Source organism: Leucopleurus acutus (genome assembly GCF_964270905.1).
Source record: "Leucopleurus acutus genome assembly, chromosome: 2".
Classification (NCBI taxonomy): domain Eukaryota; kingdom Metazoa; phylum Chordata; class Mammalia; order Artiodactyla; family Delphinidae; genus Leucopleurus; species Leucopleurus acutus.
In genome coordinates, this window is record NC_139143.1 from 137243043 (window position 1) to 137262146 (window position 19104).

At 36.3% G+C, this 19104-nt stretch overlaps 1 protein-coding gene across 8 annotated transcripts in view; it reads right to left on the reverse strand.

Annotated features, from left to right (window-relative positions):
• The window catches only part of LOC309958188 (leptin receptor), a 101392-nt gene that overhangs the window by 70309 nt on the left and 11979 nt on the right, over nucleotides 1-19104 (reverse strand). Inside the window, exons 3-4 of one of the 8 annotated variants that reach the window (XM_082833860.1) lie at nucleotides 4093-4168; nucleotides 60-229 (exon numbers count right to left, since the gene is read on the reverse strand). In XM_082833860.1, the coding sequence (XP_082689986.1) occupies nucleotides 60-165 (106 nt within the window). In that variant the 5' untranslated portion in view covers nucleotides 166-229; nucleotides 4093-4168. Of the gene's footprint in view, nucleotides 1-59; nucleotides 10608-19104 lie in introns of those variants that run through there. The other 7 variants (XM_082833859.1, XM_082833858.1, XM_082833862.1 and 4 more) reach the window with 7 other exon arrangements.

Genomic DNA, 19104 nt, shown 5'->3' on the forward strand with positions numbered 1-19104 from the left:
ACATTAACGTGCTGTTTTAATATTTCTTAATGAGAATAACACCAAAATGTTAACACTACTTTCACTGAGTGCTTTTAGAAAGGGTTTGTCTTCAACATCAGGACAGCTGGATGATTTCCTGAATCTGCCCATGGTTCTCCAGATATATGACATCATATAAGACATGTCCTTAATGCATTCTCCAATAATTGATGCACAATGACAGACTTCTTACAGGAAACGTCCACTGCTGATTAAAGACAATTTATCACTTTTTAGACACATAAAATTAAGAACAATTTTATAATCTTGTACCCCCCGCAAAAATCCTCAGAAGTGATACTTGTATTTTAATGAGTAGTTGTTTGATAATAAAATAATGAATTCTCCATAATTCTTTCTTTTATAAGTTACCCTAATGATCCAACAGCTGTGTTTCCTCATATACAAAGTAATGAAGAATGAAAATTCTAAGAATTTTTCATGGATTTGTATAGAATGAGACTTTTGAAGGATTATGGTAAACATAAAAATGTAAGAAAATAGAATTTTTTTTAAAAATTCACAAAAGTATTGTTCTAATTACAAAAGTAATACATGTAAAAATATTCAAATACACAAGTAATGACTGTTAACAATTTGGTTTCTAGAACTTTCTATTAATGTTAATTAATATAAACATGTATCAGATGCAGAATTTAAGGCAAAAATGATTAACACGACTAGTATTATTTTTCCCACACTGATAACAATTAGGTATTATAACATCACCAAAAGTGAATCCTCACTGCAACTATGTTCCTTTGGACTTCAATCCTTCTAACATTTATTTCTGAAATTAGAACTCACTAAAAAGAGAACTGGGTATTTCTTTCATTTTACAAAACCAAGAATATGTATTGGTACTAATTAAAAGCATTATATTTTATAGCTGCACATGGAAGATTTGGTTGGCTGAATTGAAATTAGCCTAAAATCCTCAAAGAACTATTTAAAACTTAAAATGTAATAATGAATGTCTTAGACATAGTAACTACTGAATCAGTTTAATTAAAAGATGATTCTATTTTGTTTACATGCTTCCTTTGCAAATGATATTTCTTTCCCTCCAAAGAGGGAAATATATATTCACCTGGAGGCTTATGTTATCATGTTATCATATGACATCTGTTATCATCCTATCATATGTTATACAAGGCCCCAGACCTCTTCCAATTCACAAAGCTTGACCAAACCACAAACCTTTTGGAAAGCCAATGTGAAACATTAGCATGGAGCCTAATAAAAATTAGATAGAGAATGTAAGAGAGAATGTTACCACTCTTTGATAGCCCCCTGTGGTCTAGTTTTTCTGAAATCTGTAACAGTGGAATTATCCTGGATATTTTCAGTAAATATATATACGGCTAAAATGACAAAGAACAGTATATATAACAAGGAAAGCTCCAAGAGCACTTTTAAAGATTGGAAGTTTGGGATTGACATGTACACACTGCTATATTTAAAACAGATAACCAACAAGGACCTACTGTACAGCACAGGGAACTCTGCTCAATACTCTGAAATAATCTAAATGGAAAAAGAATTTGAAAAAGAATAGATACATGTATATGTATAACTGAATCTCTTTGCTGTACACCTGAAACTAACACATCATTGTTAATAAACTATACTCCAATATAAAATAAAAATTAAAAAAAAAAAAGATTAGAGTAGCCAAAAAGATGCCCAGAACTAGCTGACACACAGGTAATCGTTGCCAGAGAAAACAGGTTTTGTTAAAGATAGCTTGACTTTAATTTCAAAAACTTGGAACACAGTCTAAATAAATGATTTGAATTAAAAAAAAATCAAAATATCTCTAGAATGCTGTAAGAAACAACTGAGAATAGTACAATGCGGAGGTTAAGGGCACTGACCCTCTGAGCAGTGGAAAATTTGCATATAACTTATAGTTGGCCCTCCCTATACACGGTTCCTCTGTATACACAGTTCTTCTGCATCTGCAGATTCAACTAACCTTGGATCGTGCAGTACTGCAGTATTTACTATTGAAAAAAATCTGAGTATAAGTGGACCTGCGAAAACCCATGCTCTTCAAGGGTCAACTATATACTCAAAAGTCACTGGCATTGTGTGACTACTTTCCAACAGAAGCCTGCTATGCTTCACAGAAATTTAAAACACAAGATTCTAAAAAAATGTCTATTAAGCTTTCTCTCGAGGATATTCGAGAGATAGGAATAGGTAGGAGGAAGACTAGTATACATTTAATTTTTGAAAGCATTCTTCTGGTGATAGTCAAGGTGGGAATTCCCAAGGTATACACCATCCCTTGATAATATCCCCTTATAACATTATCTTGTCATTGTTTACTAGTCATAATGGGGAATACCATTTAAAATGACATTTCCTTTCCATTTTAGAACAAATCTGTTATTCTGTATGGTAGCCATTTATTTTAAATATTATCACCAAGTAAACTGCTCCTGGATACAGACAATTAAAGTTTTGACTATCATCTGATACATGTATTCATAATTTAATAATGCTGCATTTGCTAAATAAAATTAAAATATTTAAATGTCATGATATCTTGTTTCCAAGTATGTATAAGGCTGTTAATGTGTATGTATAAATATTCTGAACTGTAAAAGAAAACCAAGTTAGAAAATAAATGATGGGCAAGGAGAAAAAATTTGCAAAACATAATAAATTCTTAGGGCTTGTGATGTTTAATGCTATGTGTCAACTTCACTAGGCCCATGGGGTGCTCAGACGTCAGACATTAATCTGAGTGTGTCTGTGAGGCTGTTCCTGGATGAACCAGTAGACTGAGTAAAGCAGATGCCATCCCTGATGTGGGTGGGCCTCATCCAATCAATTGAAGACCTAAATAGAACAAAAATGACTGGGTAAGAGGGAACTCCTCCTGTTTGACAGGCTTGAACTGGGACGTCAGTCTTTTCCTTCCTTTGGACTCAAACTGAAGCTTTACTCTTCCTGGGTCCCAAACCTGCCATTGTTTGGACAGGAACTTACACCATCAGCTCTCCTGGGTCTCCAGCTTGCCAACTGCAAATCTTGGGACTTCTCAGCCTCCATAATCATGTGAGCCAATTCCTTATAATAAACCTCATCCTAGATATATATAAATCCTATTGGTCCTGCTTCTCTGGAGAACCTTGACTAATACAGAGCTAAATATCTACATTTTAGAAATTTCTAAAAATCAATTGAGACAAATAAAATCCAACAACAAAATAGTCAAAGTATGTGAATTAGAAAATCACCTAAAAAAATAGAAATGGTCACTAAACAGTACTCAATCTCACAAATAACCAAATAAATAAAATTAAAGTGAGATGTTGTATTTTGCTTTGACAGGGCAAAAAGGTAAAAGAATGATAACATGCATCTTTGGCAGGAATACAATGGAATACCACTCATATACTCATGTTGGGACTGCAAAAGGCACAGAGCTTTGTGGAGAAGATTTCACAGTATCTATCAAATTCAAACATGTGCTTACTACTCAACACAGAAATTCCTCGTTAGGAATTAATCTATAGAAATACTCTTCTAAATACACAAAGATATACGTATACGAATTTCAATGTAGCATTATCTGTTATGGAAAAAGAATTGTCTATCAATGGGAGTTGTTCAAATAAATTTATAATTTAAGGTACATTCATACAGTTCATTGTCATGCAACCATTAAACAAATAAGTAAATCAGTAAACACTGGCAAAATAGTTGTCATGATAAATTGAAAAGCTGTTAAGTGGAAAAAAGAAAAATGCAGAATGTATAGACCAGTTCTATTTTTGCAACTAGAGATATGAATGTGTGTGTGTGTGTGTGTGTGTGTGTGTGTGTGTGTGTGTGTGTGTGTTATGTTCCTGGGAGGATACACATCACATTGTTTCCAGGAGGTTGGGAAGAGTTTTCATTTTCACACTTATACGTTTGTTTGGTTTGCATTTTTAACCATGAGCAAGAGAATTCCTAACTGGAAACGGGAAATTTGATTAGCCATTAAAGGAAACAGCATCTCTAAGGGCAAAATCTCTACCTCATATATGGATATTTAAAAAGCAAATAACTTACCCCAATGTAAAAAAGCCACACAGAATTTTTGACAACTCATCTTACTTCAGAGATGTGCGCCTGAAAAACAGTAAATCTAAAACAAATACACACGCACATAAAAAACCTGACATATACACAAGCCGTCTGTGGAAAAATATAAAAGGAAAAGGATTATAATTAAGAATTCTTTAAATTGTAATCCTCTACAATACTCTGGATCAGTATCAGTGTTTAACATTAAGGTAAAACTGTAAGTTATAGATTCATTCCTATGCATGTGCTATTTTACATAGTTAAAATATAAGTGATACATTCACACATGGCTTAATAAAAAAAATGGCAATGTTCCTTTATGACATGACAAACCAGGACAGGTATCACAGATGAGATTGAATTTTTAACTAAAGAAAAGTGCTCACAATGTTAATTAAATATGTACAGCTGATCTAACATTATAAGTATCACACTCTTCATTTTTTCTGTGTGCTCAGTTCTTAAATTTCTCTTATTTCCTAAAGCCTTTATCTTCACTATGATACTACAAAGCCAAATGATTATAGCATAGGTAATGCACTGCACATTTATTTCCAATAAAGATGAGGAAATTTTCCCATATGCTTTTAGAAACCCCCGTTCATTTGCAAATGAGGTAATATTCATTCACACTGGCGAGTTATCAATAATTGAAGGAAAGTCTGATGGCTTCATATATGCAGATGATAGGGATGACTTCAGAGACAAACTTTCCCATGAGTTCTATTCAATTTGAATATATTATGAATAGGATTATTTGTACTACTATGTTAACATATTGGACTTAGATTTGTAAGGAAACACTAAAGGCTTTTGATGTCCGAGTCTTTTTCATTATCTCATATTTGGAATTCAGTTCACTATGTGAAAATTAATCTGAGGTAAAACACCCTGAATTAAGCATCAGGAATGTTGGGTGCCAATCAAGGCTCTTTGACTAATCAGCTATAGGACTTGGGACGTCACCACTCTAGATCTCAGGTTCCTCATCTACAAATCAGACTGAAGGACGATCTCTACAATCCCTTTCAGAGCTGCCTATGATTCTGGGGAGACTTTGGTTTAAAACAGTAATCACAGCTTGAGCACAAAGAATATTATAAAGTATTGAGTGAGAAACATGTCTCATAAGTCATATTTGAGAACTGGTAGCATGTGATGAGCAAACAGAAAAACGTGTTTGTTTAGTTCACAACTTACATGACTCTTAGGAAAAAGATGGATGAGTATGACCATTTTGTAGTCTCGTAAATTTGTTTGTCAGACTGAGTTTTTCACCAGGATTTTGGTTCTTTACACACTTGACATCAGAATGTATCTTTACGGTTTCTAGAAATCGGTTCAGTGTGCAATCTTAATTATCTAATGGTATTAAATGTGTGCAAAGTCCTCCCAGGTTTTTTATGCTATCTGTTTCTGATACAACATTGTCTCATAAACAAACCCAAGGTCAATTGCATAATCAGGATGTGTCATAAATGCAACATATCACTAGACTAAGTGTTTTGACTGAAGTGACTAATGACTAAGTAATTCAGTCCAACAACTGATTTGACTCACTGTTAACTCAACTGTTCTACTGAGTCAAGTGGATCAACAATACATCATATTGTTCTTCCTTACATAAGACAACCATTCTTTTATTTAATGTTCCAGGCGAAACACAAGCTACTCTTAGGTTTGAATTCCTGCAATCAGGTTTCGCTCTTCTATAACAGAGTAACAATCACAAGCGTAAAGAGGGCATAGCCGTAACATTGAAGAGACGGTGAAAGGTGATATTTACATAGACACAAAGAAAGAAATATTTATATCCACCCTAAATTGTACCAGAAAGGAATATACGAGGAGGTTTATAAAAACGTAAATAATAGGGAAAAAATGACATATCTTAAAACTGTGAGGAAAAAAACCAAGCACAGGGAAAAATTAATGGTAAGATGACCAAAATGAGTATAATATACAAAACGCCATTAATTGAAATTCACTTCCTACAGATGAGCTTTTAATTTGTTTTAAGTTTTTTTTTTTTAATTCAGAGAAAAAGTGAAACCAACAGTTTAGGGGGAAAGTACGAATAATCTAGGAAAATAGTCTAACACTAAGAACAGAAAGAAATTTTGCCTGAGTAACTTCATAAGATAACAAGTAACATCCTCATAGGTATCCTAACAGCACCGAGTTTCACGGGAAGTTCAAAATTCAATCATTTCTCACTCCCTCCACTGCCAAAACCCTGCTCCAGGCCACGATTGTCTCTTCCCCGGACAATCAGAAGGGCCTCCTAACTGGTCTGCTGGCTGCAGCCCTCGCTCCCCAATTAAGTGTGTTTCCAATGCAGCAGCCAGAATGGTCTTGGTAACATATGGGTCAGCCCATGTCTCTTTTACAAAACACTGCAGTGCTCACCTTTTCACTCAGAGTAAAAGTCCCAGTCCTGTGCAACACTACAAGGTCCTGGATCTCTAGTGCCCCTCTGATCTCATCAACTGCTGCTCTCCCCTTTGCTCAAGTCACCTTCTCAGAGGAACCTTCCCTGAACAGCCTACCTAAAATTCCAACACCTTCCCCACCCCGTCATGTCATATCTGCTGTTCTGTTTACTTTTTTTCTCCTTATTACTTAACACTATCTAACACGAATATGGTTCATTATTTTTCTTGCTTATTTTCTAACTCTTCCTGCTAGAATGTAAACTCCTCTAGACCAAGGGATTCTTTGACTGTGTCCTTTTCATGATATCCTTCCCACATAGAAGCCTGCCTCTCATACAGAAGGTGCTCCATATGTAGTAACTGAATGAATGAGTGAAGAAATAAATAAATGAGTGTCAAGATAAGACTCTTTCTTGAAATATCCTTCGAAATAGGCTGGTGGTATCACACCAAGACAAAATTGAATAAAAGCAATCTTTAAAAGAGGCATTCTAATATCATCCAGATACAGCTCTTTGAGAAACTGTCGTAATATAAGAGAGAATTTCAGAATGGTGATTCCTAACTACTTCTGGATCATTGACCTTGTTGAGAATTTGGTGAGAGCAATGTACCAACTGGCAGGAGGAGGCACATATACCTAAAATTAGGGCTATAATTTCAAGGGGTTAATAAACTCTCTGAAATTTATCCAAAGCTCCCAGATTAAGAATTCCTAATGTAGGTAAATGAAGTGCACATCCCTCTATAATTATAGCTCCATGAATTGAGTCATTGATAGACATCAAGTTATGAGGAGCTTGAGATAATACGGCCTAGCATTCCTCCTGGAATGTAATCATTCTACGTTGATAGTTAAAAGGAGTAATGTGTCTTATCTGAAATATCTGAAGAAATCTTTAGTAAACTATACAAAGATTCACCCATAGTCTGATCTAAACGACACATCCATTATATCTGGATGTACAGGCACTAATTCAATTTGCATAATATACCAAACATAGTAAAGCATATTAAACGTATCACTAACTCTTCAGTTATTACTAAACTTAAAACAAAAGGAAAAATTAAAATCTGTACTCTACATAAATTATTTTATCAGACTTTAATATCTATTGTAGAGAATTTTTGTGTTATTTTTATGTATCAAATTCTACTTATATATAAACAGAATAGTCTCAATTAGTGTTTGAATGAATCTCTGGGCTGAAAAGAAATTAACTACAACTTTCTCCAATGATCTCAAAAAGTCTCTAGATTTGTAGAAAATTTTACAAGAAAAGCAATTCTGGCAATACTGTTGTTTTGATGAACAAACTCAATGAGCTCCATCTGCCACTAATTTTTGCTTTTATTTTCTGCTAGAGAAGCAGCCATGTATCTTTCACCTAAATAACAACATTTAAGCATTTTATTTAAATATAAATGAAAAACACTCTTAAGAGTGTCAAACTTTAGCAAATATACCCTGGTCTATTTCTATTAACCTCATTATTTTAAGTATGTTTACTTTTATTTCTTCACTTAGGAAGGAAATTGGTCATGTTATTCCCATTAAGTAGCTGTTATAGACTTAAATTAGTTTTTTAATTAAACAATAAATTTCTTCCTTCATCCTGGTATAAGCATTTGTCCCTTTGAAAACATAATTTCGAGTTTAATTCCTGATATGACTCTAACTGTGTGTTCTTGTTGCAAATTGATTCCTTGAAATTAGACTAATAAGCTATGATTTATTAACCTAGGTACCAAAGTCAACACAGCTGAGTCAAAATAGGCATCTTACCAATATACAAAGTAACTTAAAATCTGTACATAAATCAACTCATTTAAATATCAGTTGACTACTTGGTAAAATGTAACTTATTACATGGGGTACTACATATACAGAAATTAAGAAGAAATCATCAGTTACTTTAAGAAATAATATTATTTTTTAATTTTTATTTTATACTGACATTATTTTATTATTTTACATGTCAAAGTACTATAATTCCAGTATGAATAAAGTGCCATGGGACTTCAGATTCAAGATGGCAAACTAAACAAATTGATCTTCTTTTCCTCCTGAGATGTCTTTAGAATTATAGTAAAGTCAATCCACTTAGAACGAGAGAATGACGGGACCAGCAGCAAAAAAGAGATTTAAACAAACTTCTGGAAGATGAAACAAAGACTAACAAAGTAGAATGAAGGAAGGAACTACCTAGGACATTTGGGTAAGGCTCTGTCATCAATGAGGAAACAAACTTGCTTGGGAGAACCCTGGATGTTGGATACTTTGGTCTCTATATGTAATGTTTGACTTTTTTATCCCCTCATAAACAGCAAAATCTAGCTCTCTGTAACTGTCAGTGGAGTGGTTTACAAACAACCAAAATCAACTCTGCCTAGTTTAAGTAGTGCCAACTGAAAACTGTCACTTGCCATCTGGAATGAAGTCATTAGCCACTGTAGTCGCTGACCTTCAACACACCCTGAAGTGAGTTCAGGGTGGAGATCAGGAATGAGGCACTCTGTGCTCTGGGAAAACCTGGCAGAACAGGCCTTCAGATAGTTAGATATTTTCAGAAGACTTTATGAGCCCAATTTCTTGCATCTTCTCACATCTAGAAAAGCACAGTCACTAACGGAGACATCTGATCCCCGTGACTAGCAGCTACCCTCTGCCAAAATGTGTGCTTGATTACACGTACCCCCTTCACCAAAATCACATATATACTGCCCCCCCCCACCTCTTCAGAGCAGTTTCTTAGAGCTGTCTGAGAGGCTCTCTCCTGGGCTATAGTCCTCATTTTGCCCCAAATAAAACTAAGCTTACAACTCTCACATTGTGCATTTTTTTTAGTCAACAGTAGAAAAGGAACTTATTAAAGATTACTGGGTACCTCACAGAACCTCAGCGAGGACCAGAGAACCCAGCCAGTAAAGCACACAGTCAAGAACCATACCCAACATCTAATGTAGAATTGCTCTAGAAAAGACAGCCCTGACACCACAACAGGACACTGTATGTTATGACTGAAACCATAGTGCCTACTACCTCTGAGTTCTGCTGAGCTCATCTGCCCCTTCATGTCCCACACTTCTCAACTAAAATCTGGCATGAATGCCTCTAAGTGGTAAAACCTAATTCACAATCTACCTTCAGACAGCCAGAAAACTTGGTAAAATATGGATCTATAATGTGGGGAATTCCCAAAGACAAGCAAAGTATTCAAAGGTGTCAAATGGCCAAAGAAAATAAAGAATTGTCCTTTATACTCCTATATGATAAAGGGGGGGAAATACAAGTTATCTGAGGAGAACTTGGGCTTCTAGTATAGGCTTGGCACCAACATGATAAAGACCTCACACATCCTGATACTTAAGGGGATAAGCCTTCAGCATAAATGGCAGCTCCTTACTCAAGGGCCGAAAATGAAGCCTGTCAGATGGCAAACAATGCCCATACACACAGAATTCACATTCTTATTTCTTCACATAAAGCCACCCTGAATGGAGACATGAGCTAAGACATGAAGAAAGTCTTCAGTATAATGGAAGAATTTTGTATAAAGAAAGATAGAAAAAAGAAAACCTACCACAGGGGACACAGAGATAAATCAGAGGAAAAAAAGTAGCTTTAACAAATGCTAAAGAGGTCGTGTCAAAAGACTTTGCACCCATAAACTCAAAGATTGTTCTGACAAAGGAATATCAGAGGAAGAAAGAGCTTTGGGAAAAAAAAAAGGAAGAGTTGCGAAAAAGTTTTTCCAATGGAAAGGTTAGAAAACATATTTGCATAATTAATTTCTCCCCAAGGTGGGGGGAGGGGAATAAAGTCAAGTGATTCATATCCAACCAATAGCATTTACAGAAAAAAAGAATAAAGAGAAAATGATCGGTGAAATAATGTAAGAAAATTTCCCAGGGCTGATAAGAGACATAAGTCTTCAAACTGACAAAAAAAAAAAAAAAAAATTCTACCAACTTCCAAGAAAGAGGAATGGAAAAAAAATCCATTCCTAAGCATATCATTAAGAAACTGCAGAAGAGCAAAGAAGAAGAGAAGATAGGAAGAGTTTCCAGAGAGAAAAAAATCACTAAAGGAATGGTAAACAGAATTAAAACAAATGTTTCATCTCAAAACACTGAATTCTAAAAAACAATCCAGTAATGGCTGATGGAAAATTATTTATAGTTTAAAATTCTATTAGCCAATCAAGCAAGTATCAGAGCAAAACAAATATATTTTCAATAATGCAATGATTTAGAAAATTTATATCCCGTGTCTCTTTCTCAGAGGTAATTTTATGACGTATTCCAGCAAAATGAGGAATAAACCAAGAAAGAGGGATGCAGGGACTCAGGATACAGGAAAGCTTGACTACGACTCAGTTGATGACTCTGCAGACTTGAGAATGAACTGTCCAGACAGTAGATGGGGTACAGATGACCACTGAAAGGAAATGGCCAAGAAAAAGGTGAGGACATAAGGCAACTTAATGCATAATATGATTCTGAAGCTGTAAAAATTTGAAAATAAAACAAACAAAAAACCAGAATAACATGAGGGGAAAAAGGAAGCCTTAGTTCAAAATTGAAGCCACTAGTCCAAATAAGAATATGCATTCAATAAGCTTCAAAAAGAAGAATGAAATGGATTCCAAAAAATAAAGCGAATGAGGAAAAAACTTAAAATTAAAGACATAATGAACAAGGCTCACATATCTTCTCACAATAAGAAAAAAATTCAGCTAAATGGAAAAAGCCTTATTAAAAAGTCCTGATCTAAATACGAATTGAAATAAAATATGGCACAATTTTGAGCAAATGCTGAAATTAAAAAATCCATTTGAAAGAAGAAAGAATCCCCTTAACCTTGATTCTAGGAACATTCTCCTTTGGGTGGCTGAGAAGTCACATTGAATGAAATAATCCTAGAACTCTTCCTAGTTCTGCAATGAGTAATACTTAAAAAGTCACAATAACATTAATGTTGCTATTTATTTATTTTTCAACTTTTTGGCCTAACCAATAGACAAAAATGAAAAATTTAATTGCAAATATTAAGCATAAAATATTATCAATATTCTCACTGTACAGCTGTCAAAATTGGAGTAGTATAATTATAAAAGGAGAGATGGTGAGAAGGCAAAGGGTGAAATATCCCAACCTTATAAAATAGGGAGTCAAGAGAAACCATCTGTACTGAATGGAACAAGAAATGGTCATGGAATTATAAACGGAACCAATAAAAGAGGTCAGAAAATTAATATAATTATATGTAGAAGAGGGTCAGAGAAAGAATGTGAAATTAGTAAGCTAAATTCTTTCCTACTACGGTACCTGTTTAAAGTTGATAAATGAAAATAAAAGGAAAAAAAGTCAATATAAGCATATTATTTAGCCCTACAGAGGTAGCCAATGGAGGAAACAAACCCAGAAATGATTAAAGTTAGTTGTTCTCAAAGTCAGGAATAAAAAAGTGAAGGGAGTCGGGCAAGGGACCACTGTGTTTTATTACAGTAGGTTTTTGTAACCATGTGCATGGATTCTTTTCATGCAAAATTATTATTTTGTCCTTTTAATTAAATTAAGTGCTAATGGATTTCAAAGAAAGTAGCTACTAACAAAGTCCTAGGAGCTAATTAAAGGTTCACAGAAATGACATATTAGTTGAACTCCAAGAAATACAATACAAAGGGAGAGAGTAGTATTGTATTTCCTCTATTCTAAGATTCACAATATTTTAACACCTCTGACACCAGGATCCTTGTTAAAATCGATGTCATCTTACAACCACTGATGGCCTGGTAGCAGCTGTGATCTCGCTGTCATTGATTGCCAACACAGAAACCTGGGGTGCTTTTCTAATGACAGACAGGACAATTTTAATCCATCAATATTTCAGTCAACAAACTATTGAAAGACCATTTGAGGAAGGAAGGAATATGAGCCCTGTGTGCTATCTGAAAACCTTCTGTGGACATCTTTTGCTAAGATCAATATAGAGCCAGCATAAAATTTGCAAAATGAACCAACTTAAAAGAAAATTTCAGAGATTGGTTCAAGATGGCGGAGTAGAAGGATGTGCTCTCACTCCCTCCTGCGAGAACACCAGAATCACAACTAACTGCTGAAAATCATCAACAGGAAGACACTGGAACTCACCAAAAAAGATACCCCACATCCAAAGACAAAGGAGAAGTCATAATGAGACAGTAGGAGGGGCACAATCACAATAAAATCAAATCTCATAACTGCTGGGTGGGTGATTCACAAACTGGAGAACACTTATACCACAGAAGGCCACCCACTGGAGTGAAGGGTCTGAGCCTCACGTCAGGTCTCCGAACCTGGGGGTCCGGCAACGGAGGGGGAATTCCAAGAGAATCAGACTTTGAAGGCTAGCGGGATTTGATTGCAGGACTTCAACAGGACTGAGGGAAACAGAGACTCCACTCTCGGAGGGCACACACAAAGTAGTGTGCACATCAGGACCCAGGGGAAGGATCAGTGACCCCATAGGAGACCAAACCAGACCTACCTGCTAGTGTTGGAGGGTCTCCTGCAGAGGCAGGGGGTGGCTCTGTCTCACCGTGAGGACAAGGACACTGGCAGCAGAAGTTCTGGGAAGTACTCCTTGGTGAGAGCCCTCTCAGAGTCAGCAATTAGCCCCACCAAAGAGCCCTGGTAGGCTACAGTGTTGGGTCGCCTCAGGCCAAAAACCAACAGGGAGGGAACCCAGCCCCACCCATCAGCAGTCAAGTGGATTAAAGTTTTACTGAGCTCTGCTCACCAGAGCAACAGCCAGCTCTACCCAGCACCACTCCCTCCCATCAGGAAACTTGCACAAGCCCCGTAAATAGCCTCATCCACCAGAGGGCAGACAGCAGAAGCAAGAAGAACTACAATCCTGCAGCCTGTGGAACAAAAACCACATTCACAGAAAGATAGACAAGATGGAAAGGCAGAGGGCTATGTAACAGATGGAGGAACAAGATAAAACCCCAGAAAAACAACTAAATGAAGTGGAGACAGGCAACCTTCCAGAAAAAGAATTCAGAATAATGATAGTGAAGATGATCCAGGACCTCAGAAACAGAATGGAGGCAAAGATCAAGAAGATGCAAGAAATGTTTAACAAAGACTATAAGAATTAAAGAACAAACAAACAGAGATGAACAATACAATAACTGAAATGAAAACTACACTAGAAGGAATCAACAGTAGAAAAACTGAGGCAGAAGAATGGATAAGTGACCTGGAGGACAGAACGGTGGAATTCACCGCTGCGGAACAGAATAATGAAAGAAATGAAGACAGCCTAAGAGACCTCTGGGATAACATTAAACGCAACAACATTCACATTATAGGGGTCCCAGAAGGAGAAGAGAGAGAGAAAGGACCGGAGAAAATATTTAAAGAGATTATAGTCGAAAACTTCCCTAACATGGGAAAGGAAATAGCCACCCAAGTCCAGGAAGTGCAGAGAGTCCCATACAGGATAAGCCCAAGGAGAAGCAAGCCGAGACACACAGTAATCAAATTGGCAAAAATTAAAGCCAAAGAAAAATTATTGAAAGCAACAAGGAAAAAACGACAAATAACATACAAGGGAACTCCCATAAGGTTAATAGCTGATTTCTCAGCAGAAACTCTACAAGCCAGAAGGGAGTAGCATGATATACTTAAAGTGATGAAAGGGAAGAACCTACAACCAAGATTACTCTACCCAGCAAGGATCTCATTCAAATTCGATGGAGAAATCAAAAGCTTTACAGACAAGCAAAAGCTAAGAGAATTCAGCACCACCAAACCAGCTCTACAACAAATGCTAAAGGAACTTCTCTAAATGGGAAACACAAGAGAAGAAAAGGACCTACAAAAACAAACCCAAAACAATTAACGAAATGGTCATAGGAACATACATTTTGATAATTAAATGTGAATGGATTAAATGCTCCAACCAAAAGGCACAGGCTTGCTGAATGGATACAAAAACAAGACTCATATATATGCTGTCTACAAGAGACCCACTTCAGACCTAGGGAAACATACAGACTGAAAGTGAAGGGATAAAAAAGATATTCTATGCAAATGGAAATCAAAATAAAGCTGGAGTAGCAATTCTCATATCAGACAAAATAGACTTTAAAACAAAGACTATTACAAGAGACAAGGAAGGACACTACATAATGATCAAGGGATCAATCCAAGAAGAAGATATAACAATTATAAATATATATGCACCAAACATAGGAGCACATCAATACATAAGGCAACCGTTAACAGCTATAAAAGAGGAAATCGACACTAACACAATAATAGTGGGGGAATTTAACATCTCACTTACACCAACGGACAGATCATCCAAACAGAAAATTAATAAGGAAACACAAGCCTTAAATGACACAATAGACCAGAGAGATATAATTGATATTTATAGGACATTCCATCCAAAAACAGCAGATTACACTTTCTTCTCAAGTGCGCACGGAACATTCTCCAGGATAGATCACATCTTGGGTCACAAAGAAGCCTCAGTAAATTTAAGAAAATTGAAATCATATCAAGCATCTTTTCTGACCACAATGCTATGAGATTAGAAATGAATTACAGGGAAAAAAATGTAAAAAACACAAACACATGGAGGCTAAACAACACATTACTAAATAACCAAGAGATCACTGAAGAAATCAAAAAGGATATCAAAAAATACCTAGAGACAAATGACAATGAAAACACGATGATCCAAAACCTATGGAATGCAGCAAAAGAAGTTCTAAGAGCGAAGTTTATAGCTACACAAGCCTACTTCAAGAAACAAGAAAAATCTCTCAAATAAACAATCTAACCTTACATCTAAAGGAACTAGAGAAAGAACAAACAAAACCCTAAGTTAGCAGAAGGAAAGAAATCATAAAGATCAGAGCAGAAATAAATGAAATAGAAACAAAGAAAACAATAGCAAAGATCAATAAAACTAAAAACTGGTTCTTTGAGAAGATAAACAAAATTGAAAAACCATTAGCAAGACTCATTAAGAAAAACAGGGAGAGGACTCAAATCAATAAAATTAGAAATAAAAAAGGAGAAGTTACGGGGCTTCCCTGGTGGCGCAGTGGTTGAGAGTCTGCCTGCCGATGCAGGGGACACGGGTTCGTGCCCCAGTCCGGGAAGATCCCACATGCTGCGGAGTGGCTGGGCCCGTGAGCCATGGCCGCTTGAGCCTGCACGTCCAGAGCCTGTGCTCCGCAACGGGAGAGGCCACAACAGTGAGAGGCCTGCGTACCACAAAAAAAAAATAAATAAAGTGAAAAAAAAAAGGAGACGTTACAACGGACACCACAGAAATACAAAGCATCTCAAGAGACTACTACAAGCAACTCTATGCCAATAAACTGGACAACCTGGAAGAAATGGACAAATTCTTAGAAAGGTATAACCTTCCAAGACTGAACCAGGAAGAAGTAGAAAATATGAACAGACCAATCACAAGTAATGAAATTGAAACTGTGATTAAAAATATTCCAACAAACAAAAGTCCTGGAACAGAGGGCTTCGCAAGTGAATTCTATCAAACATTTAGAGAAGAGCTAACACCCATCCTTCTCAAACTCTTCCAAAAATTGCAGAGGAAGGAACACTCCCAAACTCATTGTATGAGGCCACCATCACCCTGATACCAAAACCAAACAAAGATACTACAAAAAAAAAAAAATTACAGACCAATATCACTGATGAATATAGATGCAAAAATCCTCAACAAAATACTAGCAAACAGAATCCAACAACATATTAAAAGGATCATACACCATGATCAAGTGGGACTTAACCCAGGGATGCAAGTATTCTTCAATATACACAAATCAATCAATGTGATACACCATATTAACAAATTGAAGATGAAAAACCATATGATCCTCTCAATAGATGCAAAAAAGCTTTTGACAAAATTCAACACCCATTTGTGATAAAAACTCTCCAGAAAGTAGGCATAGAGGGAACCTACCTCAACATAACAAAGGGCATATATGACAAACCCACAGCAAACATCATTCTCAATGGTGAAAAACTGTAAGCAATTCCTCTAAGTTCAGGAACAAGACAAGGATGTCACTCTCACCACTATTATTCAACATAGTTTTGGAGGTTCTAGCCATGGCAATCAGAGAAGAAAAAGAAATAAAAGCAATACAAATTGGAAAAGAAGAGGTAAAACTGTCACTGTTGGCATTTGACATGATACTATACATAGAGAATCCTAAAGGTGCCACCAGAAAACTACTAAAGCTAATCAATGAATTTGGTAAAGTTGCAGGATACAAAATTAATGCACAGAAATCTCTTGCATTCCTATACACTAATGATGAAAAATCTGAGAGAGAAATTAAGGAAACACTCACATTTACCATTGCAACAAAAAGAATAAGGTACCTAGGAATAAACCTACCTAGGGAGACAAAACACCTGTATGCAGAAAATTATAAGACACTGATGAAAGAAATTAAAGATGATACCAACAGATGGAGAGATATACCAAGTTCTTGGACTGGAAGAATCAACGTTGTGAAAATGACTATACTACCCAAAGCAATCTACAGATTCAATGCAATCCCTATCAAATTACCAATGGCATTTTTTACAGAACTAGAACAAAAAATCTTAAAATTTGTATGGAGACCTAAAAGACCCCAAATAGCCAAAGCAGACTTGAGGGAAAAAAACAGAGCTGGAGCAATCAGACTCCCTGATTTCAGACTATACTACAAAGCTACAATCACCAAGACAATATGGTACTGGCACAAAATATAGATCAATGGAACAAGATAGAAAGCCCAGAGATAAACCCACATACCTACAGTCAACTAGTCGATGACAAAGGAGGCAAGGATGCACAATGGAGAAAAGACAGTCTCTTCAATAAGTGCTGTTGGGAAAACTGGACAGCTACATGTAAAAGAATGAGGGCTTCCCTGGTGGCGCAGTGGTTGGGAGTCCGCCTGATGATGCAGGGGACGCAGGTTCGTGCCTCAGTCCGGGAGGATCCCACGTGCCACAGAGCAGCTGGGCCTGTGAGCCATGGCCGCTGGGCCTGCGCATCCGGAGCCTGTGCTCTGCAACGGGAGAGGCCACAGCAGTGAGAGGCCCACGTACCACAAAAAAAAAAAAAAAAAAAGAATGAACTTAGAACACTCCTAACACCATACACAAAAATAAATTCAAAATGGATTAGAGACCTAAATGTAAGACCAGACACTATAAAACTTTTAGTGGAAAACAGGAAGAACAAGCTTTGACATAAATCACAGCAAGATCTTTTTTGTCCCACCTCCTACAGTAATGGAAATAAAAACAAAAATAAACAAATGGGACCTAATGAAACTTAAAAGCTTTTGCACAGCAAAGGAAACCATAAACAAGATGAAAAGACAACCCTCAGAATGGGAGAAAATATTTGCAAATGAATCAACGGACAAAGGATTAACCTCCAAAATTTACAAGCAGCTCATGCAACTCAATATCAAAAAAACAAACAACCCAATCCTAAAATGGGCAGAACACCTAAATAGACATCTCCAAAGAAGATATACAGATAGCCAAAAAACACATGAAAGAATGCTCAGCATCACTAATCATGAGAGAAATGCAAATCAAAACTACAATGAGGTATCACCTCACACCAGTCAGAGTGGCCATCATCAAAAAATCTACAAACAAGAAATGCTGGAGAGGGTGTGGAGAAAAGGGAATCCTTTTGCACTGTTGGTGGGAATGTAAATTGATACAGCCACTATGGAGAACAGTATGGCGTTTCCTTAAAAAACTAAAAATAGAACTACCATATGACCCAGCAATCCCACTACTGGGCATATACCCTGAGAAAACCATAATTCAAAAAGAGTCATATACCACAGTGTTCACTGCAGCACTATTTACAATCTCCAGGACATGGAAGCAACCTAAGTGTCTGTCAACAGATGAATGGATAAAGAAGATGTGGTACATATATACACTGGAATATTACTCAGCCATAAAAAGGAATGTAATTGGGTCATTTGTAGAGACGTGGATGGATCTAGAGACTGTCACACAGAGTGAGGTAAGTCAGAAAGAGAAAAACAAATATCATATATTAATGCATATATATGGAACCTAGGAAAATGGTACAGATGAACCAGTTTATAGGGCAGAAATTGAGACACAGATGTACAGCACAAATGTATGGACACCAAGGGGGGAAAGCGGTGGGGGGTGGGGTGGGGGTGGGATGAATTGGGAGATTTGGATTGACATGTATAGACTGATGTGTATAAAATGGATGACTAATAAGAACCTGCTGTATAAAAAAATAAATAAAACAAAATTCAAAAAAAAAAATAAGAGCCCACAAACAGCATTCCCCTGGGCCACAGTCCCCCTCTCCCAAGGGAACAGATAGAAAAGAAAAAAAAAGAAGATCTCAGAAACCATAGTGAAGCATTCTTTTTTGAAGTGCTATATAACAAATAGTCTTGATAACCCAGAGTATGATACCATTTGGGAAAATACTGACATCAACAACACTGAGTTG